This window comes from Equus caballus, chromosome 21, assembly GCF_041296265.1.
Source record: "Equus caballus isolate H_3958 breed thoroughbred chromosome 21, TB-T2T, whole genome shotgun sequence".
Lineage (NCBI taxonomy): Eukaryota > Metazoa > Chordata > Mammalia > Perissodactyla > Equidae > Equus > Equus caballus.
Genome location: NC_091704.1, coordinates 52,863,595 through 52,884,861, shown reverse-complemented (window position 1 = coordinate 52,884,861; position 21,267 = coordinate 52,863,595). Strand labels below are relative to the sequence as shown.

Below are 21,267 nucleotides of genomic sequence, written 5' to 3'. Positions count from 1 at the left end.
GGACAGCTACATTAATGTTTTTTCAATTAATGCTCAATCAACCAGATCAAAAACATTATAAATACATGGAATATTTACAAAATAAATACAAACAATATGGATGATTTGATTGATGTATATATAAATCCTGCATGCACCATCTAGAGAATACAGATTCTTTTCAAGCAGGCATGAAGCATTGAACCCAATTTCATAAGTACTAAGTTATTAGACAAGTTTGAATAAATTTTAATAAATCAGTATCTACTAAATTCTCTGACCATGCTACAATTAAGGTAGAGCTTAACACAAAAACGATAACCCCCACTAATCATATTCTTGAAATTTTTAAAAGAAGAAATTTAAAATAAATTCTCTGTAACTGATGGTTCAAATAAGATACAAATTTGGACACAAAAAACTTGAAAAAGCAATGAAAAGAAATTAAAACATGTGGTGCAGAGAAAATGATTCTACTTAGAAAAGGTAATTTATAACTTTACATGCTGACAAACAGAGAAAGACAAGCTGAAATTAATGAGCTAAGCAGTAAATATAAGAAACTGGAAAAGAAAGACATCATACTTGCCAAATAAATAGATCATTAAGATAAAAACAAAGTCATGAATTTGAAAGCAATATACAAAAAAGAGAATAAAAATGCTAAAAGTTGGTTTTTTGAAAGGGCTTACCAAATAAATACATATCTGGTAAAACTTCATGGAAAGGGGAGAAAAGCAAATAATTTTATTAAGAATTTTTTAAAAGAAATATAACTGCAAATAATGTAGTGCTTTAGAAGATTAGACAATATTATGAACACCTATATGTCAATAAAATTGAATATTTAGCTAGAGTGGTAAATGCCTAAAAATAATTAAGAATATACAAATCTACTAAAGAGGAAATAAAGTATAATTTAAAATGATCTATTCTCCAAAATACAAACAGTTAACTCAAATATTTTCAAGGAACATTCATGGTACAGAAAATTCCTTATTTTCCTGGAGAAAGAAAATGAGAAAAGATGAGGACTGTTTCCCAACTCATTATATGAGTTCACTGTAACCCTGATACCAAAGCCAGATGAGAAGAGTCCAATAGTTATATAATGTGGGTTAAAATTCAAGCTCCAGCCCATCTAATTGTATAACCTTTAGCAAGTTCATTTTTAATTTTTAACTCACAATCACTTATATAAAGTTTAGTTTATGAGACACACTACTCTAATCACTTTACTATTAACTAAATTCCAGAATTTGTTTGAATTTCACCATCTTTCCCGTTAAAGTCTTTCCAAAGATCTTACTTTGCATTTGGTTGTCCTGTCCTCCTCTCGTCTGTGCGAGTTCTTCAGTCTTTGTCTTCTACAACCTTGACACTTTTAAACAATACTGATCAGTTATCTTGTAAAACATCTCTCAATTTGAGTCTGTGTCATATTTTCTCACGATTAGGTTGAGATTATGCATTTTTGTCAGCTCTATCATAGAAGTGATGTGTTCTCAGTGTATCGGGTATCAGAGAGCATGTGATGTCAATATGTCTTATGACTGATGTTAACCATGATAACTTGGTTAAGAAGGTGTTTCTGCCAGTTTTCTCCATTTTTCTTTTTTTATTTTTTTGAGGAAGATTAGCTCTGAGCTAACATCTGCTGCCAATCCTCCTCTTTTTGCTGAGGAAGACAGGCCCTGAGCTAATATCCATGCCCATCTTCCTCTACTTTATATGTGGGATGCCTGCCACAGCATAGCTTGACAAACGGTGCATAAGTCTGCACCCAGGATCCAAACCAGTGAGCCCTCGTCCAATGAAGCAGAACCTGCGAATGTAACCCGTGCACCACTGGGCTAGCCTCTCTATTTTTCTTTATAATCAATATATATCTCAGGATATATACTTTAAGATTTTGCAGCTATCCTGTTTCTCCTCAAAAGTCTGCCCATTAATTTTAGCATTGATCAGTGATCTTGCCTGCAATAATTAATGCTGTGGTTTTCTAATGGTGATTTTCTGTTTTCTTCATTCTTTCTGCATTTATTATTTGGAATTGTTCTGTAAAGAAAAGCTGCCCCTTCGCCTCTACTTATCCATTTATTTATTATTTATTATAGCAATATAGACTCAAGGACATTTATTCTATCTGCTATAATCTAATAATATGGTTATTTGTTGTTTTGTGCAAATTCTCCTTTAGTCTCTGGTATCACAAAAATGTTACGGGTTCATTTTATATTTTCCCTGCCCAAACCCTGAAATGAACCACGTCTCTAAGTTAGTCCTGGTTTCATTTAATGGAGAAAGAACCATAATTTTTTTTTTCCTTTTTATCCCCAAAGCCCCCCGGTACATAGTTGTATATTCTTCGTTGTGGGTCCTTCTAGTTGTGGCATGTGGGATGCTGCCTCAGCGTGGTTTGATGAGCAGTGCCATGTCCACGCCCAGGATTCGAACCAACGAAACACTGGGCTGCCTGCAGCGGAGTGCGCGAACTTAACCACTCGGCCACGGGGCCAGCCCCAGAACCATAATTTTTTAATATAGTCAGGATTCAAAAATTTCAATAAATGGAGTAGCTCTTGCTTCATAACGTTGAAAAAGCCAAAGGAAGGTAATTATCTATATTTGAAATAAGAAATCTAATTATGTCTTTAATATAAAAATTTAAATAATTATGTTATTGTCTTTTAACATGTTAGTTGATCTTTGCTTTAGAAATAAAATATCTGTATCTTTCAAAAGGAATTTAGGGTGCTATGCTTTATAATATTAGTATTTAAGACTTTTTAGCATAAGAGAAAATCCTGTAGTATATTAGAATAAAAGTATTTAAATAGAAACACTATAATCTTGGAACTGACTACATACATCTTTATTTATAAATTCATAGTTATAAAGTAGGACATTTTTGTTTTAATTGTTGTCACTGAAAAAGGCCTACAATTCCATTCCACTAGCACCAAACACAACACTTATACCCAAACACTAGTTACTAACATAAATATTTTTCAATAATATAAACTAAGTCTTCTTGGAGATTTGCTGTTTCTAAGTCTGAGGAGTGGAAAGAAAAGTGAGATTAAGATTTTTTGAGACAGAAATTAAGCAAGATATCAGCGATTAATGGGATCATTAAAAAGTACAAAGAAACCAATCAACTTGGTTCTACTGGTCAGTATTTTGGAAATTTGATCATCAATAAGATAACAATAATTTAGTTGATTAAAACGCATTAAATCATAGTTGTTTTCTGGCAATGCAAGCTAGATAATTCAGTACAACTTTTCAGCTGAAAAACAATCAAATTTGTGGATCATAGATGGAGATAGAGATGTACATGTAAAGGTATTAAAAAGTACAAGCCCCAAACTAAAGGGAAATGAGAACCTAGAGAAATAAGTGGAAGACTGAAGTCCCTTTTTGGTATGAAGATATTTGCCATTTTCACAAAATGGATCTTTATTTTTATAGCCTCTTGAAGCAAGGAGGACTTATATCAAACTCCAGGTAATCCACAGGGTGGATAATCAACAGCCAATGGTCTCCACAACAAACTAGGACTAGTAAGTGTTTTACAGTCAGTGGAAGGGTTCCAGACACAAGCCCTCCTGAAAAACATTTTGCATTCATAGTATGAGTTCAGATGACCTTCAGAGCTGTATTTTTACACACATAGGCAGCTTCAACTGCTAGGGGAGAAAAGATGACACTGTGGCATCCAGAATGCGAGAGGTGAAGGATCATAGGACAGCGTACAGTTACTTCAGGGAGAATCTGTGGAAGGACAAGAAAATCACCGAGATTACGCCACCTGAGAGGATCCTTCTGGGCCACCTCTTCTTATACCTTTCTTCCTCAAGTGCCTTCTCGAAAAGTGAGAGACATTAACAGCCCTGGAAAGATGTATTACAGCTCAATCAAAATCTAGTTGTAAATATGTAGCTCATAAAACCACAAAGGAAGGAAAATGATGGAGTCAGCTGCTGTAAGATATAGAACAACATGTCAAGTGTCTGTTAGGGACACATACCAACACACATGTATGCATACACATGCACACATATAAATAATCTTAAACTAATAGATCTTTAATATTTTAATGGAATATTTTATCAGCCAAATTTATAAATAAGCTTTTAAATTTCCAAATGAAGAAAAATTCAGCCCTGCCAGAGTGTTGCAGGTTTCTCTGCCTTGGTTATCACAAGATGTCCCCTTCCAATGAACATCGTAAGTTTCCTCTCTTTTTCCTGCATGTTTCAAAATAATTCTTGAACTGTAAAATACTAAGTCATATTCGTATATTAATCAAGCTATTTTACCACCAAAGACAGCTGTAACCTACCTGGGAGAGGGATTACAATGAGATGTGGTAATTTCCAACTTCATCCTTCATGGGCCCCTTTTTATTTCCTTCACACATGCAAAATTTTCGTTAAAAATTCTGAGCCTGTATCTTTTTGGTTAGCACCACAATCCTAAACTTACAAAAACATGTTTCTAAAACTTTAAATTAATTTACAAGTAAACGTAGGCTAATATTTTAATGATCTTTGGTAAGGAAAGGATTTCTAAAATACAACAAACAATAAAGCATAAAATAAAAGGTTGATAAGTCAATCTATACTCAAATTAACACCTTCTATAAATAAAAGACAATATAGAAAAAGTGAAACATGTTACAAATAACAGGAGGAAGATAATTTCAGCACTCATATGGACAAACAGTATCTCTAAAGAACCAGAGAAAAGCCAGATAAACTAGTGGAAAAATTAGTCAAGGATGTGAATGGAAAACAATTTATAGCAGAAGAAACAAGACAGACAGAGAGAGAAATGTACTGGATCTTAATTAAGCAAATGCAAATTAAGGCCATGATGTGATTTCATTTGACACCTACTAAGTTAACAAAAATGTAAGTCTGACAACACCCAGTGTTAAAAGTATGTGGTGTAACAGGAACTATTATGCAGAACTGATGGGTGTTAAATTTGGCACAATGACTTTGGGAAATGCATTCATTTCCTAGGGCTGCTACAACAGAGTACCAAAGACTTGGGGGCTTAAAACGAGAGAAATTTCTTGTCTTACAGTTCTGGAGGCTAGAAGTCTGAAACTGAGCTATCTGGCAAAGCCACGCCCCCTGACAGCTCTAGGGAAGAATCTTTCCTTGCCTCTTCTGGCTGCTGGTGTTTGCCAACAATCCTTGACATTCCTTGGCTTGTACATGCATTAGTCCAGATACATGGCCGGCATCCCTGTATGTTCACATCAGCTTCCCTCTGTGCACGTCTCTCTCTGTGTCCTTTTATAAGGACATCAGTCATGTTGAATTAGGGCCCTAACCCTGATGACTTCGTTTCAATTTGATCACCTCTGTAAAGACCTTATTTCTAAATAGGTCACATTTAAGGTACCGGGGGTTAGGACTTCAAAATAAATTTTTTAGGGGACACAATTCAACCCATAACAGGAAACCGTATGAGATTACAGAATGTGAAGTTAAATATTAACATAAATAAATTTCAGCAAGGTGTATGAGGAGAACAGTTGCAGAAATGTCACACAGAATTATTGTTTGTAAAATAAAAAAAAAGAAGAAAACCCAAATGTCAAACAGCATGAGAATAGGTAAATAAACTGTTATATAATCACACATCCCAACATAATGCAAAAGTGAAAACTGTGAGCTACAGTTACATGGGATAAATATGGATGAATCTTAAATGCATAATATGAAGTGGAAAAAGTCAGTTTCAGAACTCAATAATGTTGTTTCATAATATGTTGTTTAGGGATACATAAACACTATATATATATACACACACACACACACACACACAAATACACATATGTATGTGTATATATATATATATTTTTTCACATGTGTATAATCTTTCTTTCTCTATCTCTCTCTCTGTATATATAGCAAATAGCAAAAAATTCAAGGACCATACATGTGAATGCAAACTACTTTTAAAGTCCTTGTGATGCTTTAAAATGGTTCTACTTATATTCTCCTACATATACTACATGAAAATTTAAAACAAGCAAACCCATATACACCACAAATAATTGTCAAGTCAAGCCTCACTTAAAAGTGTTGGTAGCAACCCTGACCCTCGACAGAAGCAAACATCTTTATTTAGAATTCAGTATCAGGCCTCACAAATTTCAATGATTAGAAATTTCAACAGTATATATGTATAACAACAAAAGGAAATATGAGTGAGTGCCAGCAAAAACCCAAAACACTAAAAGCAGCAATGATTAGAAAAAGAATTTCTGAAAGCAAAAAACAAAAATAAGACCCTCTAGCTGAAATCAGATCAACAAAACAACCATATGGAATCATCACATGCAGAATATAAAAAAAATACTTAATAAGCTTTAAGAAGTATAAGTGATCATAAAAATCTCACTAGAGAATAACTATGAAAAGCGGCTGGGCGTATTTGATATAGAGCCAAATACAATAAATAGATACTAACAATATAATAGTTAAAGTTAAAAAAAAATAATGAATGGGTTAAATAGAAGATTAAAATGATCCAAGGAGAGAATTAATGAGCTAGAGGATAAATGGAAAGAAGTGTGCAATTAAAAACGAATACATACATAATTGTTAGGTTGAAAAAAAATACATGGATAAAAATGTCAATGAACCTTTCAAGGCAATCTCTGATCCTAAAAAAATATTGAGCAATGTCATCAAAATTTGATGATAAAATTATTTTGAACCTTGAATGCTCACTCTAGCCATTAATCAAGTGTGATAATCTGATAAAGATAGTTTTAGACTGAGCAAATTTATCTCCCTTTGGGCCTTTTTAAATAACCCAATGAAGAATGTATTCCAGGAAAATAACAGGCTAAGCCAAGATAAAGGAATACATGAGATCCAGAAAGCTATGTATCCAAATTATGAAAGTAAGAACAAAACATCTGGGATGGCAGGTTTTCCTGAGGTATAGAAATTAGCCAGCCCACGTTAGAACAGGCATCCTGAAGCCTCTAGTTTTGCAACTCTGGATGCTGCCAAAATGAAGCCAATGCTATAGGGCTGCTCACTAATAAATTTTGAGCAGCTGTACACACAGCACACCAAAAGCACAGACCTGTAATATCTTGGAAAATATAACTTTGCTAAGGAGGATCTCTAATACTCAATAGTTGAAATTATTACATGGGAAATAAAATGGCCTTTTCCTCTTAGACTTTGGAGAGCCAGAGTATGCCCTATATTTGGCACAAAAGACCAGAATTTTACACAGTTAATAGTATAGCATTTTGATAAGTGCATTTTGAAAATTACACTTTATTTTTGGACAATAAAAATATATATCTTCAGTGAGAGTGCTCTTGGGACAAAAAGACAGAGAGGGAGGCTGACAATTGTGGATAGAAAAGAAACTTCATAACATAATACTTAAATTTGCTAAGATAACCAATAGAGAAACTGAAAAAAAAGTGATGGAATTATGTTTAGGGGAGAATACTTTGAGATGTTACTGAGCTCTGTTTTCATTAACCATGAGAGGAAGTCAAAAGGCAATATATAAAAATACTTCAACAAGAAAATATTACTTAAAGAATTGCAGTTTAAGCTAAACGAACTAGAGAGTAACAGTTTAAAGTTGTTTTCTGTGAGAATTAGAGCTGTTGGCAAGGAGGAATGGAAAGGGTGGCTTATTTTCCTTTTTGAAAAAATGTATCTGTGAATTTAATACTTCAATAGTCATTTTCAAAAAAATTAAATCAAAAATTTTCCTGACGTTATTAGAGATTATGGGTTTACAGTGAAAAGTTTCCATATCATGGATCTCCTTTTAACAGCCAGAGAGAGAACAAAAGAAAAAACGATTTTTTTGTTCCATTAATTTTACTGTCACATGGATTTCACTGTGAGCATTGTCTGTGGGACTTTGTTCTCCCACTTTTTATTTTTAGCTTGGACTTCTTTGAGATTGCTTGTATTTTTAGGCACACGCTTAGATTCTGGAAATCTGTCTGCGTTGAATTCATCACTATAGTTCTGGTCAAGGATCCAAACCGATTTGTTTCTCAGTTGGTGCAGAGATTGTCTGCATTACAAAGTGTATTTGGTTTTGATTAGAGTAAGCATTAGCCATGTTAATTTTCAGTATCTTCTGAGACTTAAAGTGGAAAGTGATCTTGCTTCATTGGTTCATGTGATGAGGAGCCTAAATTATTTTATATATATATATATGTACTTCAATTCTCTTCCTCAGTAATTTGTTGCAAGGGATACGCAGACACACACACACACACACACACAGAGGTGGGTGAGTAGGTGAATTGTGAGTGCGTGTGTGCATACACTCACATACATGTATATATTTATTTTTCCCTGAAACATTAATAAAAGTGTTTTCAAGGTATTCCATACTTTCCAGAAAAGTCATGATTAAGACTGAGTCCATTCATCAAAATAGTATAGATTTAGCTCTTCTGTTAAATAATTCAAATGGCTATGTTACAAAGATATATATGTTGTATACACACATACAATGCACATATTCATGATTGTTTTGATTGTATGGCAACTTTCCTAATTAATTCATTCAACAAATGTTTACTCAATGCCCAACATATATAATTTAATAATGCTTTCTTTGGAATAATGTTTATGCTCAGACACCAATTCGGGGACAGGCTTTATTGGGTCTATTTCAAGGTTAAAAAGTACACTTCTAGATTTTAAATGTATGAAAGAACTATTCATTCATAGTTTTTATTTATTTCCAAGATTTGTCTAGTGAACACAAGAATCACAGTTTGTCAAGCAAATGGAAATTACCTTAATTAAGAGGCTGCAAGACTGTTTCCCACGTAGGAGGCACAGAGAAGGGACACCAGGAATGAGACATAGACTCGTATGCACACACTGACATGGGCATAGGAGCACCTGTCACCCATCTTAAGTTTCATTTTTCCCTAAAGACATCTATTTGCATGCTCCTTATTTTTATCTTACAGTTGATGGAGCTGTAATTATGTCGGATGCTTTCCTATCAATTCCAATTTATAGTTGCTTTAAATTCATTCCCAGGTGTCAGGTTGAATGTCCGCTTCTCTTTTAATGTTTAGGGCAGATAAATATTTCTTCCCGGTGAGCCTGTTCTTAGTTTGGTTATCGACTTAAGCACAAAGGCATGAATGAGGAGGAGAGAGGTAGTTGCCATTTCTGGATCACATACAGAAAGTTGTATTTAGAGGTAAAAATCTAAAAGATAATATCGCAAAGAAGGCTTCCTAAGGACTGGGCAAAATATGTGGCTCCTTAAATAAGTGCACTTAAATAAGTGTCATTGATGACTTCACACAACATCTGAATTTTCACTATTAAAGATTTCAAACAATTTTGATGTTGTTCTGGTTTTATAGGATTCAAGACTAAATATTCCAGGTCATTTATTCTACCAAAAATTTGATCGATAGGACTTTTGCACTTGAATATTACAAATACTACAGATTTGTGTACTAGAATTAGAAATAACTGACAATGTAAGAGGCTTTGGAGGGAAGATATAAATAAGAGAGGCAAAGTAAGAGATGTGACAGAGTGACTTCCTCAGGAACAAAAGACACAACTGAGAGGACAATAAGGGCAAACCCAGGTTTTGAGCTTGGCAACAAATAGCTGCTGTTTTATTTGTTGATTAAAAAAATGAGGTTCAAAGAGATCTAATTTGTCTTTCCCTTTTGTTCCCTGCCCTGTTTCTATTCACTTTTACATAAGCACTCTACTTCTCCAGAGTTGAGATTTTAAAAAGCACCACATATATGAATCAACAAAATAATTTAACATTAGTTTATTTTTTTTATTTGCTTTGTGTGTAATCTTATTGTAATATCTCTATGCTGCATAATAATCTCCAACAATACTTACTTTAAGAAAAATGACACAATTATACACGTTTATAAACCATTCCATTGTATAATGCTTAAAAGATCTTTTTTAATGAGCTTAACAGGAAGAAATTAAAAACAAGATAAGGCTCCTTGGAGGAAACTGCAGGGTAGTTAAGGAAATTATGCAATGCTAAATGGGCATTTAGGAGAAAAGAGGGGAGCTGAAAGGCACACCAGAGACTGACAAAGGATTGAGGCTTTGCAAGTGGGGGTCTCACCAGAGGAAAGAGAGAAACCTAAATTTGTGAGCACTGGAGACATGATCATCAACCTAGCTTTGAGCATTTAAGTTAAATTCGAGCAAAAGGAGATGCTGTATGATGTCAATTTCCTGTTCATGCCATTGAGGAAAGCAACAAGACAAAGCTTTTCGAGAAGCTGCCATTGATCCCCAGAGACTAGGGAATCCATCTTGATACATTTCTTTGAAATTGTCTCCAAGTTAATTGGCATCAATAGACACACACAATTGCAATGTTTAGAAACATAAAAAGTATATAGGATTGGGGGAGGTTAGGATAACCTTAAATGAGTCGTTCATAATCATATTACGTCGTCTTAGGTGCTCAGTCTCTTTGCGACGTCTCGCCTGAAATCGTAGGCGTATTAAAAACTCTGTGACAGCAGCCTAATTGAGTCTAAACATATTTGCACAGCTAGTTTTGTATCTATATATCTATTTCAATACCTAGCCAGGGGTATTTTCCAAGTTTGTTCTAGAGGATACCACAATACAGGGGGACTCTGAATCCCACTATGCAAAATGCCAAGCAGTTTAGCCTAAGGCAACTTTCCACTGGAATACCTGGAGAGTTCCAAGTGGATTTTTGTATAATTTCCATGTACACTATTTTTCTTAGAGAATTATATATTTTATCACACTTGGAAAATTCTATATTTTCCCAGTTACGTCACTCGAAACATTTAGCCTAGCCAAGGTCATACATGTCTGTTTTCACTTACATGTCACATGTGTACCTCAGATCAACTGGATATTTAAAACCCACTATCTTTCTGCATGCATCTCAATTCAAAATGTTCAAATCAAACTGAAATCACTCTCTTTCTTCGAACAAGCTTTTCTCGTAGAAAGCATCTTTTGCTCTCCTCTCTCCCTTAAAACCTCTATTGAGCTCATTATTAAGTCCTATGGATCAGCCTTTTACAGATATCTCAAATCCCTCCTCTCCTTGGCATGAGTTCAGACTCTCACCGACTCCTGCGCTCTTCCAATCCAAGCAATGTGCTTCATTGCTGCCAGAATAATTAGGCAAAATGAAGAACTTTGCCTGCTGCTCTCCTAAAAAATGTTCCCTTAGATAATAGATGTGACATTTATTTTTGTATTCACCTCTTTTCATGATGCTAACACTGCTTGTATTTCCATTCTCATCTCTCTCAAATCCTGGGATCCAGTCATACCAAATCACACACATTTCCCTGAATTCCACCTTTGTTCATTCTGTCCTCTCTAACAGAAACGCTCTCTCTCTTAATGCCCCTTGTTTTCCTGCCTGGAAACTTTTAAATAAACTCTTAAATAATTTTTTCTTTCTTGATCCCCTTACATCCAAAGAGTCTATCATTTTATGATTTGGGTTTTAATAATTATAGCATGTTATTGCATCATTCTCCAAGTAGATGTATGTACAAAAGCTTATATATATATGTACATATATGTGTATATATACTTATGTTTGCGCATATATATATTTAACCTATATCTACATATGGAAGCAAGAAAGAAAAAGAGAGAGACAATGTGTGTGAGAGCAACCCCAATGTAATAAAATAAAAGTCTATATACGTGTGTTTGTGAGAAAGAGAGTTTGTGTCTGTGTAACTTTCCAGAATGCAAACCATTTATGGATATATTCTGTATCTTATTTCTCACTGCAAGATTATTAGTTTATTATTATTTTCTAGTATGGTTCCTGCCACATATAGGGCTTTAGTCAGTGTTTAATAAATTAAGGAATGCTTTAATAACATTATTTCTTTGTAATTCTTACAAACTAGAGGTATTGGGAACATGGGGAAAATCCTACAAACATTTGAGGGTCTTTTGGTGGTCACAGTAAAAATCTCAGCCCTATCTAACCAATACAAATTGTAGAAAAGTGCTTTTGAATGTAAGAATATTCAGTTTTTTCTAGATAATAAAAAAAGGGAAAAAGAGACAGCTTTAATTTCATCCCCTTCTTTCTCATGCTAAAGAATCTTCCTTGGGACATACCTGACTGTTGCTCTATTTGAAATGTGCTTGACAATTTTAAAATATGCAGATCAGCCCGGGGCCTACATTACTTTGGAATCCCCAGTAGAGGAGAGGTTGACTCTATTTACAAAGCGAAAATCAGCACTTATTAAATCAAACCTCTCTTGTACCAGGCAGGGACTACGCTAGTCTCACAGCTCACCGAATGTACGTGTCTTAAATCCCCATGTATATCATATAGACATTTCCTTGAAAGGCCTTGTCTCATGCAGACTTACTTATCTGTCCAAGCAGTATAAGGATCTCAGCAAAGGAATCAGTCATCTTTGGTATGCCCCACCTGAAGTTGTCCCTATAATCTATATAGAAGTAGCGAATCATGGAATTAACTAAAGGCAAGATGCACCAGGGAAGATAAAGACAGTCTTTGATGTACCAATTTCTTTCTTGGTGTAGTGGTTAGAAGTGCAGATTTCTGAGGCAAAGAATCTACGTCCCCAACCTGGCTTTTATTTATTTTCCAGCTGTAGAACCATCAACCATTGACTTAAATGTATGTGTTTCAAAATTTTTTAACTAATAAAAAGGAGTAAATAACTATACGATATTATGTAAGGTGAAAATTAAATGAGTTAATATTTACATTATATTTTATAGTGTTTAGTACATGCTGTAATACTGTGTCTATTACTATTATTTTTATACTGCTGTTTTATTTTAAGTTGAGGTAAACCAGGCAATCAATATTTATGTAACGTAACGGGTTAAATAAAGTCAGTAGCCACACAAGATCATTCAGATAAAACAAACATAGAAATGAAATCTTTTTAGGCTCTGAGTGATTCTGCAATTGCTTACTATTGCTTCTCGATTGGCTGTAGTTGCGTATAATCCTTAGATATAATTTGTTGGGAAATATAAAGAGATGGTATCAAAATACTCAGGAAATTAGATTCCCATTAAGTTTATTTGCACACCCAAAGTGTCCCATCACCTATAATTTATCTTAATAAAGTCTTTCCTATAAGCAAGAAATTCTGTGTTAAGTTTTAGAACTAATAACCAAATGGTGAAGAACTGATTTTTTTGTTACTATTCTCAATAATTCATGGCAAAAATATAGTAGACAGGAATAAATTCATTTTTTTTTGAGTGCACTTGGGATAGACCTGGAAGCTTACATAATAAATATTTACCAAATTCTCATAAATTTCATACTGACTACCTATACACATAATATTCTGAAACTTATCTTAGGAGGGTCAAACATAAATGAATACAAATATGGCCATCATTCAATCATACAATATTTTGTTTGCAGTTTATAAATTTTTTGCCCCTCATAAAGTTTCAGCTCAACTAACATTACATAAATGTACTTGTCACTGGTCCCTGACTTCTACTTGTCCACCTAAGCTGTGTGCAAACATGTCTGTGACTCAATGCTAAGTAGACTAGGGGCATGTTTCTATGACAGGTGGGTTTCTCAGGAACCTATACCCACTCTTAAGCAGAAAGTGAAAAGAGTCTACTCTCTCTCTTTGCTCTCTGACAGATGTGTGGGAAAGCACCTAAATGCATAAAGAGCTGTGGTCTTGAACTATGTTCCAGAGTTGACTCATTTGTGGGTTGGAACTTTTTGCCTGGTCTCAGATGCTTAGTTTCCTTTCTTCTTCTTGAGTCCTAGTGAAATGCTGTCCCACGCAAGAACTAGAGCCAAGTCCTGGGCACCAGCTGGTTGGCTGGGACCCTGACCATCTGCATAACTGCTTTGTAAACTTTTTCTCTAGGCCTGGGCCTTCCTTTCTGAGGTTGATTTTTTCCTTTTTTGGAATGGATGTAAGAGTCTTATCATGCAGCCTTTTCTGCTGTATTAAGGCAAAGATGCCAGGACTAGCCTGGCCTCTGCAGATCAGATCCCTCTTAATCACTGACTCTGGTCTACATTAAAAATCAGTATCCTAACATTTTCCAAGAGATACTCTAAAAAATGGCCATTTGGGCACAAATCCTCTTGTCCCAGTTGGTTTTGCCAAGCCCTACAATAATCAGGTCCCAATAATTAATCTTTTCATAGACCTTTTCCATGGAGCCTATTTTGTGTTTCTGATTATAGGGAAAGAAGGAAGGAAATGGGGTGAAAGAGACTAAAATATTCAAGTGGGAATACCAAGTAGTTAGATTTAAGGTGAGGAAGTGTAACATTTACCTATGTCAACACAATGAAACCTAGCAAAACTCAAGGACCATTGAATGTTTGACTGGTTGGAGAGGAGGAAAATATGCTCTGGAGTCCTCAATCATGGAAATGTTCATTTGTTCATATGAGGTAAGCACACCATTTTATTGTGGTCGCCGAGCTTAGAGGTCTCTCCAGGCTTAAGGTATTTTCATTTAATCTTTGGCTGGCCATAAAAGAACAGTTGCATAGCATCAGAGCAAGGAAAACAAGAAGATTAGAAACAACAGACATACTCCTTGCGAAGGAAAAGAGGAGAGGAAATCCAGATGTATTGAGAACCTAGTTTATGTTACAGTTACTACTGAAGATATTTTATCTATGTAACCTTATTTCTTAATTGTAACACTATAAGTATTGTATATATAGGAACTGGTCTAGAGAAGTTAAATTACCTAATTTTGTGCATTTTCAGTCCTTGAAATTATTCAGGCCTCCTTACAGAAGCCTCCCCTATTCATCCTTCCTAAAATGGCACCCCCATCATTCTCTAGCCCCTTACCTGCATTATGTTCTTCAGAGCACTTACTGCATAACTGGAAATCATATTATACACTCACATGGTTATCACGTCACTGTCTACACCTTCAACCAGTAGCTCAGGTCCATTGTTGGCTGCTGTGGCCTAATTCCTTACAGCCTGGGATACAGGAGTTACTCAAAATTATCTACTGACCCATTCTTAATCCAGGATTGCTTTCTAACAACAGCAATATATTCCTTTTCTATTTTATTTTCTTGTTCATCTTAGCTTCTTAAATTGCAGGCATTATTTCAATCCTCTTCTTTCTTTCTTTTATTTTTCAACTTAGTATCCTCCAGCTTCTTCCAAAATGATTTCTACTAAAACCAATTGGAAAGGATATTCCACAATTACCGCCATTATGTCAATTCTAGTAGCTGCTATCTAGTACTCATTTTATTGGACTCCTTCAAAGCAACTGTCATTTTTGCTATTTCCATTCTTTGCTATTCTGTTTCCTTTTAGAATTATAAAAGTATAAAAATATATAAAAAATTGGGGCCGGCCCCGTGGCAGAGTGGTTGGGTTCACGCGCTCCACTTTGGTGGCCCAGAGTCTCGCTGGTTCAGATCCTGGGGTGTGGCACCACTCATTAGGCCATGCCGGGGCGGCATCCCACATAGCACAACCAGAGGCACTCACACCTGGAATCTACAACTATGTACTGGGGGGATTTGAGGGGAAGAATAAAAAATTTAAAAAAAAGATGGGCAACAGTTGTTAGCTGAGATGCCAAACTTTAAAAAAAAAAACATAAAAAATAAAAAAATAAAAATATATAAAAAAGGAAATTGCAAACATGAAAAGCATCTATTATTTCATCACCATCACTTTGAAGCATGTTCCTTACCATGTTCCTTTCATCCTCCTCAGAATATGCTCTTTCATAAATTGGTAACTCTGCTAATTTCTACCTTCATGAGCTTGCCTTCTTTTCCTATCCCTATGGCTTACAGTAATTTTAAGGAGTAGGTTAAAGAAAAGATTTAGGCTAAGAGCGAAGTTCTCCACAAAAAGCTTCTACTGTAGAGGATGCATTCGTCCACTAACTCCCATATTTGGAAATATACTGCTCCTTTGTACAGTATACATTCTGTGCATAGTTCCTTTATCACACTTATCATTTCATACTGAAATATTCTCTCCCCTGCTAGACAATAAGCCACTCATAAGCAGGAGTCAAGACTTATTAATCTTCATGTGCTTAACTGCAAACACAGTACCAGTCACTGGAAGGTAAGCAATCGATTTTTTTCTTCACGTACTGTTTTTAAAATTAAATTAAGTCACTTGAAATGACCCATGATTCTGAAACAATTTCGACAGAGATATCCCTTTTGAGAGTACAAAATACAATTTAATATCCATAGCAAAAGAGCAGAAAATACTTTGGAACTCAGTTTTCAGGTTCACCTCACCCTTCTAAACCATTGCTTGTCTTTTAGAATCATACTAAGGTGCACATATTATGTTAATGCTCACATATCTATGTACCTCTAAAACCAGAAGATCAAATGATAGCTTATATCAGGCACACAGTTATGTGTTTGTCAATTCCCATAATAACTTACTATTGTCAACGTTCCTGTGAATGCAGAGCTCTCTACTCTAGTCTCCCACCAACCTCCTTGTTGTTTGGCATGATCCAGCCACACTGGTCTGCAGTTCCTGACATAACACCATTCAATTTCCAACCTTAGGGTTTCTCACAGGCTATTTCTTCTGCTTGGAGGATTTTCCCATCTTAAAATGGCTGGGTCTATTCCATCTTAAAATGTTCGAGTGAAATATCACCTCTTGAATGAGAGCTTCCCTTATCCTCCCGTTACACACATGTTCCACGTTTTATCCAGGACTGAGCCAACACCTCGTATTTATACAATGTTTTTACTTATGTGTGATCTGTCTCCTCTACTTTCATAAAAGGTCATAGGGAAAAAAACCAGGGCTATTTTTCTTTTTTTTACAAAATTCATATATCTTGTTTCTAAAATAGTGTTTCATGCAAAAGTGTTCTCAAGAAATAGTTGTAGATAAAGGAATTTATGACTTCACTTGAACAGATCCTCATATAACATATCAGTTTCTCACCTACGGGACTGTTGACATTTTGGGCCAGGTAATTCTTTGTCCTGTCAATTCTAAGGATGTTTAGCAGCATTCCTACCTTACACCCACTACATGCCAGTAGTACCTACCAGTGAGACAAGCAAAAATATCTCAAGATATTACCAAATGTCCTCTGGGGGGGGGGCAAAATTGTTCTTGATTGAGAATGATTGTTATAGATCTACACAATAAAATAAGCTAAACAAGGAAGCGTAATATCTGGGTTTTCGTCTGTCCCTGTCCCCTCCAAATGACTGAGATTTTTATCTTCCACAGATGCAGCATATTGGGAAATGTTAAATTTGGATCAGCCAATCCATGTGAAAGTTTAAGTTCTGACCCTACTTTTATAATATTGACTAATCATAACAACAGAGTAGCACTTACATAAATCAATGTTACTGAACACGTAAGTACACCAGTGCCAGCCACTGACTCAAGGGCTTCAGAGATGTTAAATTATCTCGTTTTATACCACTCCATGGTTTTATGCACTGCTATCGAGTTTTACTGAACGGCATGGAAAAATAGAGACGTCAGTTTAATTGACGAAGGTGAAAAAGCTACCAAGTGAAGAAGAGCATTGGAACTCATGCAGAATGACTCCACAGTCTGCTCCTGAGCTGTTCCATATGGCAGCCACTTGCCAAGCTTCTAACCCTCACGTGGCTATTGACTGGAAATATGGTTAGTCTGAACTGAGACTTGATGTAACCGGAAAATACTTGATGTAAGTGGATATTTCAAAGAATTATGGGAAAAAAGAATATGAAATATCTGAATAAGTTTTATATTGATGATACGTCTAAAGGATAGTATTGAGTTAAAGAACATATATGATTAAAATAAAGGTTTCCTGCTTCTTTTAACTTTTTTAATATGGGTGTTAGAAAATTTAAAATTACATACGTGGCACACAGTTTTGGTGTGGATTATATTTCTATTAGGCAGCACTGGTTTGTTCTCTTGGTCATTTCTACTCTGAATCTCCTTTACTTTTTCTGTACATTGGGTATAAGGATAATAACAATGGTCTTTACAGGTTAGTTGTGAGTTTTCAATGATATGCTACATATGAAAGTCTTCATAAACTGTGGAACTCTCTCCAAACTTTGGCTATTTAATGAAATGATATTAGAAATGAAAAAGTAGTTTTCCGGATGTTAGATGACTTAGACTATCAAGTAACATTCTAATTGCCATGACTGAGTGTTCCCAATAGTAAGATATGGTTGCAAATATTCACAGCAGAAAAGATAATTGAGAAAATAAAAACCCATAAATTATGTTTCCATCTATAATTAAAAAATAATGAGACAAGATACAGGATGCTCTAAAATTTCTCTAAATGTATTGTGTTGTACATCTGAAGTTGGACATGGATTTCAACCAACCTCTGCCATTACTTCCAGTTTAGCCTTAATGCCTCTAACCTTTGTTTTCTCGTTTGTAGAATGGAGATCATAAGACTGACCTGAATGATTATTATGATTTAATGAAGCAGGTCAACAAATAACTTGATACAGTGTCCAATAAAAATACCATTCAGAAAATATAAGTTATGCTGCTGCTTCTTTTTGTTATCATTACATTATTATTAATTATTATTGTTATTAAGTCCTGGCTTGTGTAACATGCCTACCAGATACCAATCTCAAATTCTGACTTAACAAAAGGAAAAGAAATAATTATTGAATGAATTAATAAAGGTGTTATAATAGATGAAAAAATAATAAAATGAATTTTCATTGGATATTATTCTTTCAAATGTCAAATTTTTCCATTTAACTAGAATCTATTAATTTTCTCATTGAATGCATCATTTTTAAATGGAATGCATTTTAGACACGTGTATATATGTTCTTGGGCATTTAAAATATAATATTTCTCAATGGCTATTTATTATTGATAAAATGCTTTTTACAGGAATATTTTTTGCTCATTGTAGATTATATAATTAATCAGTTATTCTCCCGGATTTGCATATTCATTCTCCTGATAACAGGCTTACACTAAGAGGTGGTCAGATATACACATAAAATTTGAAATTTGAATTTTAATGTAACTAAGCATGTGTTTAGGCTTGTTCAAAAGAACTATAAAGGATTATTATTGGTTTTCTTTTCTCTCCCAATTCTGAGGTAACCTGGAGCTGAATCCTGATGATTTGAAAAGAGCATAAAGGAACGGCCTTCTCTCTGTGTTTTGGGCTGAACACAACAAGAGCAGACCTGAGGGGCAGGGACCATAAATATCTAACAAAAGAATCAGCACAAATACATAAGCATACGATTAGTCTGCCCAAGAAAATTCTATCTGAATGGTATCATCTTTCCACACACATGATTTTAAACAATTCAATTCAAATCATGCAATATTAATAATCAAAGTTAGATAAAAATAGCATGGAAGAGAGGTAAAATGCTTTTAAACAGTCAAAATAACACAGTCAATTCTTAGACCATAATTCCTTCTGCATAATAGTCTTTAGTGTAAAGACATAAATAACACAAAAAGCTACATTTTAATACTTTATCACAATGGTATATAGCCCAAAAGCTAATTAAAATTGGAGGATCAATTTAGAAGTTAATACACAGCAAATGCTAAAAATCAAGGATATAGACCATAGTAGAGCTTGCATTTTATGCCACATTCCCAGCAACATGACATTTTATCTTGAAGTATAGGATCTTTTAGATTAGTAGGCAATTGGCTGAGTCTTGAGAGTGTCCACTGAGACCTAATATCATCCTCTCTAGCTGCATGTCTACCAAATTTGTATAAGAAAGGAGAACAAATACATGTATTACATGGTTGGAAGCTAATGGCTCTTAACCTATTCTTGACCTATTGTGAAAATATGAACGGCTAGTTTTATAACACAAAATAGATCTATAAATAGATCAGGAATACAAAATGTTTTAGGATGATGGCTATTCCAAACACAGAGGTATTCAATGCAAATCTGACGCAGTCATATTAAGTGCAAGTCTGATTAGTTTGCAAGGTTCCCCCATGTAGCACTTTCTTGCTAAGTCTTTATAATATGACAAATTAGATTTTTCATTGAACACTTTTACCCTCAAGTTAGGATCTTCCTTATTAAATTCCATGTGGAAATAAACACACTCACTGTAGAAGAATGATTTAGTTTGTTTTCTAGTAAAACATTATTTCCTTTGGCATTACAATCATAGATGCAGAGTACGTATACGGAGAGGTTTTGTGGTCATAGATCTCCCTGTCTCTGAAGTATATCTGAAATATTTAATTGTCATCTTTTATTAACAGTGAATTCATCAGCATATTTACCTTTTCTTTTTTTTTCATTTCTGTAGCACATTTTTGATGTGTTTTAGATTAAATGATCAATCGCTTTTTTCCTTTCTTTTATTTTCTAACGCTAAGGCTTTTGCCCTGCAGAAAGACCATTAAAGGCAGCTTACTCTGGGGGAAGCGAGGGGGGTTGTCATTGACGTCTGTCAGCGTGATGTTCACAGTGGTGGTGCCCGACAAGCCTCCCATCTGGCCGCCCATATCTTTGGCCTGGATCACCACTTGGTATTGCTCCCTGTTTTCTCTGTTCATGTTTGGTAAAGCAGTCCTGATGATACCTTGAAGAAAATATAAAGACTGTGTTATCCTTATTAAAATCTCAATCATTAGTTGCTTAAGCCCACAAATTGTATACCTAATGTAGTGATTTTTGAAAGACAAAATATATGTTTGCTGTTAATTTTTATTATCTAGAAGTTGCAAAAGTGATTCAGTGTAAATATTTCACAATTGGTGCTTTTTATTATTTCCAAAAGAACACCATGTGTGCTATACAAAGACCTAAACCCATATGTAAACACATAAAACAGGTATACTTCCATTAGCTGACTCAACCTTTCAACTTTGAGTTCTTAAATCTTTAAGAGTGGCATCATCACTCTTCTGTGAGTATTAACGTTAAGGTTTAGTTCGTATTTTCCCCCCTCCTTTCTACGTAAAAAGAGCATAAAGACTATTAAATTAACAAACACTGATTCATGATTCCTGACCTGTTTCGGGCTCCACAGAGAAATACGGCTGCCCTTGAAGGATGCTGTAAATGACTCTGGCGCTGTTCCCATAGGAAGGGTCATCGGCATCGGTAGCTGTGACTTGCACCACAGAAGTACCTGAAGTATCCAAATTCAGCTTAGTTCTGCACAGTACCAGAAGGAGGAGCAAAAGCACTGGTTTTCATGGAAGACTTGAACGATTTTTGG

General features: G+C 34.8%; 1 protein-coding gene across 1 annotated transcript in view; it reads right to left on the bottom strand.

The window, feature by feature from the left end:
- Positions 1–21,267, bottom strand: part of CDH10 (cadherin 10) — a 169,695-nt gene that overhangs the window by 26,779 nt on the left and 121,649 nt on the right. Inside the window, exons 4-5 of the mRNA XM_005604335.4 lie at positions 21,058–21,177; positions 20,458–20,625 (exon numbers count right to left, since the gene is read on the bottom strand). Of these exons, the coding sequence (XP_005604392.1) occupies positions 20,458–20,625; positions 21,058–21,177 (288 nt within the window). The remainder of the gene's footprint in view (positions 1–20,457; positions 20,626–21,057; positions 21,178–21,267) is intronic.